We start from the raw sequence: 12,479 nt of genomic DNA, 5'->3' as shown, positions 1-12,479 counted from the left end.
GGGTCTGGGAGTCCTCCTGGGCTACCTGAGGACCCTGCCCACCCCTTCCTGGGCTCCCCTGGGAGCGGGATGCGGGCGGGGAGGGAATGGATCGACAGAGGGGTCTAGGCGTGCAGACTCCGCGCACGCGCCGGGATCTGCCGGGCCGGGTCGGAAATGACGATCTCGCGCGGGCCCGCCCCCTCCAGCCCCAGCTCCTCTCCAGCAGGCCCCGCCCTCCCCTCAGGCCCCGCCCCTCACCGCCCAGGCCCTAGCCCCTCCGCTGCTCAGGCCCCGCCCCACAACAAGCCCCGTCCCCGCGGACGGCGCACTCCCAGGACACCGCGGGCTGCAGCTCGCTCGGTGCTGCGCCGGGCGGTGGGGCAGCGGCGGGGCAAGGGCGCGGGGTCTGGGCCGGGTGGCCCGAGGCGCCCCAGCGGGGTGCGCCCAGCCGGCCTTGGCCGCGGAGCAGCCATGGCGGAGGCCGTGCCGCAGCACCTGGCGCTGCCTTCGGGGCTGCTGGAGCTATGCGCGCTGCTGGGCCCCGCCCGGGACAGCCTCCGCGGCCCCGAGCAGGTAAGGGCCCCGCGGGAACACCGACGCGGGCGCTGGCCGGGCGGCGGGGCGGCGGCGGCGGCCGAAGAGCGGGGTCGGGTCCCGCATACCCCGCTGCGTGCGCACGGCGTCCCCGGCGTCCGCGGGGTGGGGACGCTAAGTCCAAGGTCCGGCCAGGCCGGCCACCTCGGGAGCCTCCCCGGTGCGGGAGCAGCAGCTGTTTCCTCAGCGGCGGTGGAGTCGCGAGCGGCTGCCGGCTGGGGTTTCCCGCCCTCTCCGCTCCCGGAGCAGCTCTCGGGTGGGACCCGCTGGAGTCGCACCGCGATTGTGATGGAGAGCGCTCGCGTTCGTCGGGCGCTTCTTAAGTACTTCGCTCCTCTCGGCTCTTCTGTCTCTTTACGCCCACCTGGACCAGGTGAAGACGAGGCCGGGCCGCCTGGAGTTTCGCGGCCTTTAGGACTGAATCCTAGCCCGCCACCGATGAAATGATTTCACTCGTGACACAAAGATTCGCTGTCTCCTAGGTGCCATGCTGTTCTGGGCACAGCATAATTAGATTTTCAGTTCTAGATTTCAGGACCACCTTTATATTTTCTGCATTTAGCCGTTTCGCGATGAAACCAGCTGTTTTTCTCACTCTGTGCCACCTCCTCCTTTTCTCCGCTCTGCACCCAGGCAGCCAAAGCGTTAAGCTCCTGTCCTTTCCTCCAGGACAGCAGCTTTGGACATTTCTCCTTCTCCTTGTTTCTTTCCTGTGTTCTCACTTTTTCTTAGTTCTAGAATCCCAGATTTCTTTGAAGTGGGTCTGTGGCCCTCTTTTTTCCCTTGGTCTGTGACTTTGTCGTTTTACTCTGGTTAGTGGTGATGCCCAGTGAGTTGGGAGATTCCCCGACTCTACTGCCCAGTTACCTGATGACAGCAATGAAAGGTGAATGGACATCACCCAGAGGAGCTAAATGTTGCTCAAATTAACCGGATAAACGTCTGATGATGTCTTGGTGGTCTGTACTCCTTGACTTTAATACAAAGCCAATTTAGATGATTTCTGCATCGCCTTCTTCCTCCCCCCACCCCCATCATATCTGGGTCCCCCTCTGGTCTCTGTCTCCTCTGACCCTTGGGGATTGTGTTGACTTGGCTCCCTGCCTCTCCATGCCAAATGGCATTTCTTCCTTTTTCTTCTGATAGAACAGGACCTGGTTTCATTTGTGGCTTCTCTGCAGTTAGGCGTTCTTGCTTCTTCGGCGATTACAACACGCCTGTTTGTTGCCTCAGTGTGAACAGGATGAATCAACTGGAATATTTACAGTGGTGCTTTCCTGAACGGAACAGACTGCAACATTGCCCAGGTCGAGTGTGCAGTTGGCTGCTCTGCACTTTAACTTTCATCCTCTTTATTCTACACTTTGATTCTGTTAGGGGTTTGGCAAAGGGTGGAGGGAGAAACAGATAAAGGAGCAGGAGAAAAAGCAGTGTTATGAGATGGAGTAACATCCTATTCATAAGGCTGACGTGACTGTTACAATTAACCAAACATCGGATTTTACTTACTCAGTTTTATTTTTATAGCAGCTCTATTTTGAATGTCCAAGGCTTTTAAATAACTTTTAATTTTAGTTTAAAAAATCACTATTTCTTTCTGATTCAGGCATTCCTATTTGGTGACACATGAAAACAGAAACCCAGAGGTAGGAGAAATGCTTGCTTAATGTTACTATAGTATAGTGTCCTAACTTTTCATTTTGCTTTGTTTGTGCTAACCTAATTTATTTTTTAGGTGGAGTGGTGTTTGTTTTATTGAGGTAGTGACAAAGAACTCAAGAATATAGTTCAGTCCCCAGTGAGTTACTGTGGTCAGTTACATTTCCTTCCACTCCTTAGTTGCTATGGAAACTAGACACAGGATGTGAAGGGGTCCATCACAGGGTGGTGGTAAAGTGCTCAGAGCACCTCTCACAGTGTAGGTCACTGGTGTAAATCTTGTGTGGGAAGGCATATTTTTGTTTTTCAGTGGCGGGCATCCTGGCTTTCAGTTTCTAGAGTAACACTGTCCAACAGAACCTTCCAGATGATGACAACTGGTGGTCTTCATCTTTGCCATCCATATGGCAGCAGCTGGCCACAGATGGCTACTAGGTGCGGGAAGGATGGCTAGTGCCACTGAGGAACTGGATTTTATATTTCATTTAATTTTAATCAGTTTAAATGTGAATAGTCACATGTGGCTACCGGCAACTGTGGTGGACAATGCCGTTCTAGAGCATATTTTAAAAATCCATTTCTGTTTTATTTCACAAGTGACAGCCAATCCTATAGTGAAGATCAATGCCGTTATGTAATCTAATGGTGCCTCAGATGAATTACAGTGTTGTGGTTTTTGCTTTTTAATGAGTCTGCTTTCTTTTTGAACTGAAATGATGGTCCTGGGAGGGGCTTAGTAAGTCAGTGTCTGGGAGAGAAGAGCAGGAAACCGCCCCTGGCAGAGTCTGTGGAAATGGGCCTCATCTTCCTCTGGGGGGAGGGGCAGGTGCAACATGTGTCAGAAAGTAACACACGAACCCTCTGGGGTCCAGGGGTGCGCTTTCAGGAGGTGATTCTAATTACAGGGTTGGCAGTGTGAAAGAATGTCCGTGAGAGGTCTTTGCTGCCCGTTGCTCAGGGTGTTCAGAGATGAAGGTTTGAGAGCAACCCCACTGTCCCTCAGGAGGGCACTGGGCTAATGCAGTACTGAACTGTCACACACTGTGACACTCTAAGGTGTCTCCAGGGGGGTCAGCACACTGTATGGTTAAATGTGGAGGAGGGAGCTAATGCAATCATTTAAACATGTTGATTGTGGAGTGGGAAGGGTATAGCTCAGTGGTAGAAGGCGTGCTTAGTATGCACAAGATTTTGGGTTCAGTCCCCAGCAGCTCCATTAAAATAAATAAATAAAATTAAACTAAAAATAAAACTCAAAAATAAAACCAAAAAAAATGATGGTTGTATTTTTGAAAAAATTTTATTTATACATTATAAACTGGGAAGCCTGTACCTCAGGCTGTGCAGGGTGTTACCTGTGAGTTGTGGGGCTATGGAGAAGGCGTTCCCTTTCTTTTATTTCCTTTATTATTTTCATATTGTTGTTAATATCTTTTAAAATGAGACTGTGTTGCTTCTCCACTCAGAAAAGACAACAGGGATTTACATTTTGGGGGAAAAAAAAAGGCAGGTATGTGATAAACTGCTGCATGCCAAGTTGACTGGATTGTGGCCACATCCCTTTAAGTGACCAAAGGTATAAACAGGGGAATTACGGAGTTTCTCGCTCGGCCTCAGCGTAATGACCAGTCTTCTGTCCAGACTGAGCATGCCTCTGAGAGATCGTGAGTGCCGGGGCACGAGCAGACGAACAGCGTCCCCAGGAGGCATCCTCTGTGCTGCCTGTGGCCGCAGAGAGGAGCACAGGGGTCCCCACCCTGCCCCACCCCGAGATTCTACAGGTGGCCCTGCACCACGGGGCAGGGCAGGCAGGCTCTGAGAGGTGTGAGGGAGGGCAGGTGGACTCTGCATGGCCATGGTCTAGGAGGTGATGACCTCAGGGTGTGCAGCCCGGCTGCAGTCGAGGAAAGGCCCCCTCTGGTGAATGTGAGGGAGAGGGGGTTGCTGGTGAGGAGGTGGGGCAAGCAGTGGGCTGGGCCCACGTCAGGCCGAGTGCCGAGCAGGGAAGAGCACAGCATCGTGACAGAGGCACGAATGTCGAGGTGGCCGAGGGGCTCAGTGAGTGGCTTGGGGTGCCGTGGCTTTGGAGGCAGGCTGGCCTACTGCCCAGTGCACCAGTGCAGGTGGTCGGCCTGTCCTGTGGCACATGCACCTGTGCGATACCTGCCTGAGGGTGGCTAGTGATAATGGTTATGTGTACAAACATGTTTTTTTGGTCTGGCAGAGGGTCAGAGATGGGTCTGTGGGGCTGGCTGGCTGGAGTAAGAGGCTGGCGCTAGGCAGCAGAAGCCACTGCTGTTGGGGCAGGTGAGTGACGAGCCACGTGTCCCCTCTAAAGAGACAGGGGACCCCCTTTGGGAGAAGGATGGAGATGCAGATAGGGAGCCCAGGGCCAGGTGGGAGGAGGCGGTGTCATTCTTCTCACGGCAGTAACCGTGATGGGTTAGTTCGTAGTAAATCTGTACCTCCTCTGAGCTGTGGGTTTGCAAATGTGGTACAGGTGGAACACCAGCTGGGCTGTTTTTAGAGACCTTTCTGAGGCCCACGACCTGAGGTGTGAGTTTCTGGATGGGGAGAGAGGGGCCACAGTGCTGAGTCCAGCTTGGAAGCCCCGAGGAGCTCGGTCTTCATCGCAGAGGGGCGGAGAGGTGGAAGACCAGGGTTTTGGAAATGAGCAAGAGCTTACTTTTTGAAACTCTAAGTTCAGGGGACCCACCTGAGTGTAGCTGGGATGGGACCCTGGGAGCTCCCCACCCTGTGCATAGACACAATCACAGGGGCGTGGAGATTGCTCCACAGGCTGGAGGGTGAGTAGGAACTGGGCAGGGGCGGTCACAGCTGGGAGGAAGGGGCCCACAGGGGGCCACCAAGGAGCAGGCAGGGGGAGGCGAAACAGCAGAAGGGAGGTGGCCTCGCAAAGTGTCAGGAAAGTGGCCGATCAGCCGTCTCACGTGCTGCGTGGAGCGAGCTCGTTTGCTGCTCGTCATGACAGGGATGTACATCCAGAGCTGTTTCGCGGTGTGGTAGTGGGCCTCCCAGTCTCCAGGGGCATAACGTTTTATGTGAGGAGGAGACAGATGGACATACTTTCATAGAATTAGGCCCGAACTGCTGGGCTTTGACAGGAAAGTTTTAGAAAAGATTTCCTATACCCAGAGAAGTGGATTTCTTCCATGCAGGGTACGCAAAAGCTTTTAAAATGACAGAATAATAGGGAGGTCCCATGTTTGCTCTTGCTTCCTACTGGCATTACTCTCCCCACCACCCACCCACCAAATATAAAGAAACTCTTACCCGAATTCAAATTACAGAGCGTGAAGGTAAGCTTCTTGAGTTTGTGCGTGTTTACTGACTGGGAGCGCCGCCATTGTCGAAGCCCTTTTAAGTGTAGGGGTCCCCTGCTGGTACCAGGGGTGCTTGCTGAAAAGCTGATATTGGCTATTCCTCTTCTGCCAGGTAAGGTCCCATTTCTCCTGGTGTCCTTCCTGATGCCATTTCTAGGGTCCCTCAAAGATCCTGGATCCCGGCCACCTCGTACCTGCCCATTTCTTTTGTACCCAGAGAATCCTGCTTTCAACTTTTCCGTCTGTGGCTGGCTTGACACTTGAGCCACTCCCTTCTCTGGAATAGACTGCTTTTCAAACACCTTCTTGGGAAGATCTGAAGTCAGTCTAACACCAACATTTGTTTAGTCCTAACTGCCTAGGAAGAGCCCTGTCAGGTGCTTAGTTTGATAGAAAAGAGATAGAAGGTGCTTTATGTTATTTGGGGGAAGAATGAAAATAGAAAAGTTAAAAAAAAAACCTTATACCAAGTTCAAGGTTGAAAGGATTCTGGCTCACTGAGCCCCTTGTATGGACCTGGGACAGTCAGGTGGATGGAGGAAGGAGGTATCTCTCTGGGCCCATCAGGCCTGGCCTCACTCCTGTGTGCATCTGCCCTGGTCCCAGGTGACCGAGCTAATGTGCACGGCGGCCCAGCGGGCAAACCCCTCTCTGTGGGTTTGACAATGTGCAGAGCCCTCCCCACCCGCCTCTGAGGGGACATGGGGGCCTCCAGGGGTCCCTGGGGCTGAGCGCTTGACCTGGGTCACCTCCTTTATTCCCTGCACTCACCCCTCGAAACGGAAGCTCAGAGGGTGCAAGTAATTGGCTGCCGTGGTTCCGACCATGCTGGGATCTGAACTCAGGTCTCTGCGCAGTGCCAGCTCTGAACTGAGCCCTTGCGTCCGGGGGCCGGTTGTGGTCCATGTTAGCAGTGGATGGCCCATGACCAGAGGTCCCCTGACTTGCTGAGCTCAGGGCCTGAGAATCCTTCAGGGCAGTTCCTCACTGTCACCAGCCACTGGAGGGGGAAGCTAGCACGCGACAGAGCAGGGCCGGCCCCCCAGCAGTGACCCCTACTTCTGCCTGTTTTAGGTTGCCCAGAGAAAGGGGGTCAAGAGCCTGTCTTCTCTCAAGCCGGAGGTCCTGTCCGTTTTCGTGCCTCCGTTCGTCAGTAAGGAGGACGGAGCGGCGGCCGGCGTGAACTGTGCAACTCTGGGAAAGCCCAGGAGGCGCTCCTTCCGGAAGAAGAGAGAGCGGCCCAAAGCTGAGCCCTGGAGGGGCCTCCCGGGCGGCCCCAGGGGCCCGGACCCCGAGGACGTCAGCGTCCCCAACGGCGTGGACCTGCTGGCCCTGCCGCAGCTGTGCTTCCCGGGTGCGCACGGGCCCGCATTTCCCCCAGCCTGCCAGGTCCCGCCAGGAGCCAGCCTGTGCTCTGGCTGTGTTGTCTCCCTGGTCCTTGAGAAGCGTGCGGGGGCCCGGTGCGGGGACTCACACAGAGGACTTGATGCAAGGACCTGTCTGGAGTCTCCATCGAGAAATCGATGTGGTTTCCTGCTCTCAGGGATTCCAACCTGAGTAGGCTGGGGCACCCCCTTCCCTGTCAGCACCCCAGGTGCACCCTCAAGTCTTTGTCTCTGGGCTGTCCCCACGTCCCTTCACAGAGTCTTCAGAGCACAGAGGGTGGAGAGGAATTGCCACTGACGGGAGCGGGATGTCGGAAGGTGGTGCGTGACCGAAGAATTTGCACATCTGGCATCAAGGAGCCACAGCGGACAGTTGGAGAGGGCGTGTCCTGTGGCTTATGGATAGCGCAGGCCTCAAGGTGGATGCCATGTGGCCGGAATGAGGTTTTTCTTGATTTTCTCTGTCTACAGGGGGCGTGTGTGTGGCCTCTGAGCCCAAGGAGGACTGTGTCCATTTTCTGGTGCTGACCGACGTCTGCGGCAACAGAACCTATGGCGTGGTTGCCCAGTACTACCGACCCTTGCACGTACGTGATTGCCGTGACTCCCTCTGAAATTGGATCTAGGTTTTTTTTTTTTAATTGTGGTAAAATGCACAGAACAATCACCATTTTAACCATTAAAAAATCATACAGTTCAGCGTCATTAAGTACATTCACAATGTTCTGCCACCATCACCACCGTCTGGTTCCACAGTGTGTTCATCGCCCCAGAAGGCAGTCCTGTCCCATCAGCAGTGACCCCTGGTCCCTGCTGCCCCATCCCCAGGCCACCCCCCCTGCCGTCTGCTCTGTGCCTTTGCCCTTTCTGGTCATTTCATTTCAAGCGAGTGGAAGCACACGATACGTGTCCTTTTGCATCTTCTCTTATGTAGCTGGATGTTCTCAGAGCTCGTCCACATGGGAGCGTGGCGGTGCTTCATTCTTTTTTGTGGCTGAGTCGTGGTTCACGGTGTGTGTAAACCACGTTCTGCTTACCCCTTCCTCAGCTGATGGGCGTGTGGGTTGCTTCCACCTTTCATGTAGGGCAGGTGCCCAGGCTTGGGTTTTGAGGGGGTGGCCCAGCCATCACACATTTGGGGAGTGTTTTCCAGGCAGGGCCACTGTGTGTGAACCAGCCGGCCTTGGGGAGCGTGTTGGGGAAATGATGGAACAGACGGTACAGTTGAAGGGCGACTGCTTCCAACCCCAAAGAGCCGCCTCCTGGGGCCCAGATTATGGGCCCCAACATTGTGCCCCTTGTAAGCTATGCAGAGAGTTGCGCCTTCTGCAACTGGCTGTTGTGTTCTCTTCCGGCTAAGATGCCCCCCGCCCCTGCCTGTCATTGGCCAGGGCCCTTCCTGCCCCCTCCCCTGGTCAGTGACAACCAGCTGGTTGCCGGCCCTTCACATGCTGCATTTCCCTTTCTGAGTGGAGTCCCTTCTTGCGTCTCCCTGTGTTCTAACTGTGGGTACCTTCCCACGCAAGGCGCCGAGCTTCTCCGGGGCGGGGACCTGTAACCGCAGCCCCTCACTCAGCCAGTGCAGGCATCCCGTCAGTGCTGGTCCAAACGCCGGTGCTTGCTAGGACAGTGAAGCCAGAGCAGGCGGGCCAGGCGTGCGGGAGGAGGGCTGTCCGGCCCCGCAGTCTCCTTTCCGCCTGGAGATGCCACACTATTGAAGACGGAGGCTGGGGTTTGCTGGGGTTGGGAGGTGACAGCACCGTTGCTTTTTCTCCAGGACGAGTACTGTTTCTACAACGGCAAGATGCACTGGGAGGTGTCGGGGCCAAGTGGGGGCACGGCCGGCTGCTTCGTGCCCTTCGCCGTGTGTGTCGTCTCCAGATTCCCCTATTACAACGCCCTCAAGGACTGCCTGTCCTGGTGAGCCAGCCCCCCAGAACCCCCTGCCAGCCCCCTTCCAGACGCTGTCTCCACCCGGGCAGCCAGGCCATGCAGTCTGACACCCCGACTCTTCCCTCTTTGTGAAAAGTCCCAGAGCTCCTGGCACAGAGATTTCAGCTTTGATTAGAAATGCTAAGATGACCACTGGATGCTCGTATTTATTTTGCGATTTTATTTATTTATTAATTTCAGTTTATTGACTCATCTGAAGTTCTGTAAAGATTTTGAAGTTGACAATCACATAAAAGATTTTGCTGCAAAACTGTCTTTAATACCGAGCCCGCCACCTGGACCGCTCCATTTGGTAATTAAATCTGGAATTATCTTGTTTTTCCCTTGTACACATGTAAGATGATGAAGATGGCTGAAATGTTTTAAGTGATTCTCTTAAGTTCTGGCTTTATTTAAATTATGCTTCTCAAGTTCCTTACAGAAGTGTTTTATACACTATTTCAAAGGTCAAAAAACTAGGGATAAATCAGAAATTTATTTTCTAAAAATTTGAAAGTAAAATTTGGGGCAAGAAGTCAGATATTTAGGCTTGAGTTTTGCTGTGACTCATGAAAAACAGAAACAGAGCTAGTAATAGGCCCCTTTGGTGGTTACCTTGTTAATTCATCACTTGCTGTGCAGAAAACGTAAGTTTACTTACGTTGCTAGTTTCCCTTTAGTGTGTTTGTCTGGACAGTTGGGTATTATATTCACTTTGTGAATGTTTTCTCCTGTCGGTGTGAGTATTGAAATAACTGGTTTATAGTTTCTGTTATTCGCAGAACGCTTGTGTGACTTAATTGATAAACAGGCGTCTCCCGAACTGGGGTGTGGGGAGCCCTGGCCCTCAGTCGCCGCTGGCTGTGTCGTGGCAGGGGCTTCAGGGCTGAGACAGCCGGGGAGAGGCCGCCCTCCTTTCCCTCTGGTTGAGTAACGTGTCAGACTGCTAAGCTGTGTGGTGAAACCTGTTTGACTCAGCGGTTTCCAAACAAATTTAACCATAGGATGCTTCCCTTTTTTAAAAAAACAGACACCTATTTGATAAACGTCTTGAAATGTACAGTTAATGTCAAGTCAGTTTCCCTCTGTTAGCCCCTTCTGGAAGATTATGTTTCTAAGTCTTGTTTTTCTATATTTTGATTATTATGGGCTGTTGAAACATTTATTAGGATATGTGTGATTATGAACTTGAAACGTATATGTTTAATGTTACCCTAAGCCCAGTAGTCTGCTCGGGGCGGGGGGCGGGGGGCGGAGGGGGACATCCTGCCAAGTGCATTCCAGGCTCAAGGCAGAGCAGGACCTCTCTCTGCTTTGGTTCCACGCCCAGAAACCTTTGTGGGGAAATGTGTTGGAATTTTGTGCTGGGCACTCGCCTTTACTATGCAGATAATTGGTATTTTTGTGCAATGAAATCAGCAAAGTTTCCTTTCTTGTTCTAGAAACTCAGCACATATTCACTGGGGATCTGCTGCAGCAGTGAACAAAAGTCCCTGAGCTCAGAACAGTTTTAGGATTAACTGTAATTTGCTGTGCTCTACCTTTTGCCATAAGTAACATGGTATAAATGGTACTTACACCAGTTTCCTGTGTCCTAGAATCTTGGAGTGGTTGATGTTTGGTTCCTCCGTTTCTGCCAACCCCAGTGAAAAAGTGTCCTGGGGACATTCTCCATGCCTCTAATCCCACCATCCACACCTGTCACCCACACCTGTCACCCACACCTGTCACCCACACCTGTCGGTCACACTTGACCAGCCTGCCTCCAACATCTGGTTCTAGTTCACCCACTTCCACTGTCACGACCCCATTCTGGGCCACCAGCTTCTCCCACTAACTCGACTTAGGGAACCACTGGTCTGTCCACTTCCATTCTTGACCTTACATATAGTTCATCCTTTGCACAGTGGCTGGAGAGAGCATTAAAATCTATACATTGAACTGTCCTTCTATGCATAAAACCCCACAACAGTTTCTCCCTGGTCGCCCTCACCAAGAGCTGCATCCCTGGCCCCTGCGTCACTGTCCAGCTCTGTCCAGCTCCGTTCACCCCCTTGGTCACTGTCCTCTGGTGGCATTGGACGTTGGTCGGTCCCTCGCAGGTGCTGCCACAGGGCGCTTGCATGTGCTGTTCCTGGAAGTATGGCTCTCTCCATTTTCCCTCTCCAGCCCCTGCTCCTCCCTCCAACCTGGCTCAGATGCTGGTTCTCCAGAGTAGCCTGACTGGCGGTCTCTCGCAGCAGCCGCTCTCTTCCTGCAGAACTCAGCACAGCCTGCAGTTAGGGCTTGCATGCACATGTTTTTTGGTGAATGTCCGTTTTCTCCATTGGACTCTGAGCTGCGTGAGGACGGAGGCCACGCTCAGATCTGCATATCCAGGACTTGCCACTGTGTCCGGCGCTCAGCTGCTGCCCCCCGGAGTGCTGTTCAGTGAGTGAATGCGAGTGAGCCTGGTTTCAGCATCAGCCAGGAGTGTTCCTTCAGCCAGGGTCTACGTGTGGGGCCCGTGTTCTGTCCGCCTGGGCCGAGTCTGGATAAGTCCCGTCACTGTGATCTTCCACTAACACGTCTCATTAGCTGTTGGGTCCAAGTTGACAGAAGAGTTGTCATCTATTTTAGGGACTGTTGTATAATAGTGGCTGTTTATTGTTGTGAAGAAATCCGAGAGGTCAGCTTAGGCCAGTGTCCTCTGAGGCAGGAGCTGCTGCGGCGGAATCTTCCAGAACCCACTGCAAACCAGCGCCAGGTTAGAGGCTGTCACAGACAGCGGCCAGGAGCAGTGGTCCTTGTGTGTCGAATAGTGTGCATGCTCATCTCTGACCTGTGCTGACGGGGCAGGAGGCCCACAGAGTAGGGAGTGGGGAGGCAGGGACCCCGCGCATCCTCTCAGGGCCTGGACCACCCGCCGAGGAGAGCAGAGGCACTGGGCCTGCTCTGCTTTCTCTGCCTAGCAGCGGTTCTCATTTTATTTGCTTTTCAAATTATGGGCATGACTGGGGATGCCCAGTGAGGCATGTGGCTTATTACTGTTCCCGAGTCACTTTCTGTTTGCTTTGTGTGAGAAGTCTGTTGTTTCTCTGGGGCTCCAATCAGGTTGAAATCTGGAAAATATTAACCTAGAATATCTCTCCCTCCTCAGTTTCTTAATCTGTAGAGTGGGTAGAATAACAGAGCCCACCTCAGAGGGTGTGAGTATCAAGGCTGTAAGATCGTTAGCAGGCCACCCGAGATGTCGCAGTGACCATGTTACTGTAGAGTGACCAGCAAACTACGGAGCTGGTTTTTGTCTTTAATGGGTGTCTGGTTGGCATGTTTAGTTTTTGAAACACTGAGGAGAATTTTTCGTACAAGTGTTAGAATTGTTAATAATTCATCACAGCTTGGAGTATTTAATTCTGCTTTGTTTTGTTTTGTTTTAAAACAAATGTATTGGTCTCGTAAGTGTATCTGCCTTATTTTTAATGCCTTCCTTCTGTAGCCAAACTGGGAACAAGAAAGCAGAGAGGCCCCCAGTATTGATCGGAGGCACGAGCAGATGTCCTGGCTGTCAGAAATGACGGTCTTGTCTTGTTTCCAGTTCTCT

The 12,479-nt window shown here is 53.0% G+C and overlaps 1 protein-coding gene across 5 annotated transcripts in view; it reads left to right on the top strand.

The window, feature by feature from the left end:
- Positions 1–288: 288 nt before the first annotated feature.
- The window catches only part of DENND3 (DENN domain containing 3), a 46,102-nt gene continuing 33,911 nt past the window's right edge, over positions 289–12,479 (top strand). For 3 of the 5 annotated variants that reach the window (XM_032468121.1, XM_032468120.1, XM_032468119.1), the window contains exons 1-5: positions 289–555; positions 6,654–6,933; positions 7,436–7,551; positions 8,742–8,884; positions 9,098–9,209. In XM_032468121.1, coding sequence (XP_032324012.1) covers positions 454–555; positions 6,654–6,933; positions 7,436–7,551; positions 8,742–8,884; positions 9,098–9,209 — 753 coding nt within the window. In that variant the 5' untranslated portion in view covers positions 289–453. The remainder of the gene's footprint in view (positions 556–6,653; positions 6,934–7,435; positions 7,552–8,741; positions 8,885–9,097; positions 9,210–12,479) is intronic. The other 2 variants (XM_032468122.1, XM_032468123.1) reach the window with 2 other exon arrangements.

Source organism: Camelus ferus, chromosome 25 (genome assembly GCF_009834535.1).
Source record: "Camelus ferus isolate YT-003-E chromosome 25, BCGSAC_Cfer_1.0, whole genome shotgun sequence".
Classification (NCBI taxonomy): domain Eukaryota; kingdom Metazoa; phylum Chordata; class Mammalia; order Artiodactyla; family Camelidae; genus Camelus; species Camelus ferus.
Note: the sequence above shows the minus strand (reverse complement) of the source record. Positions and strands in the feature narration are given on the sequence as shown.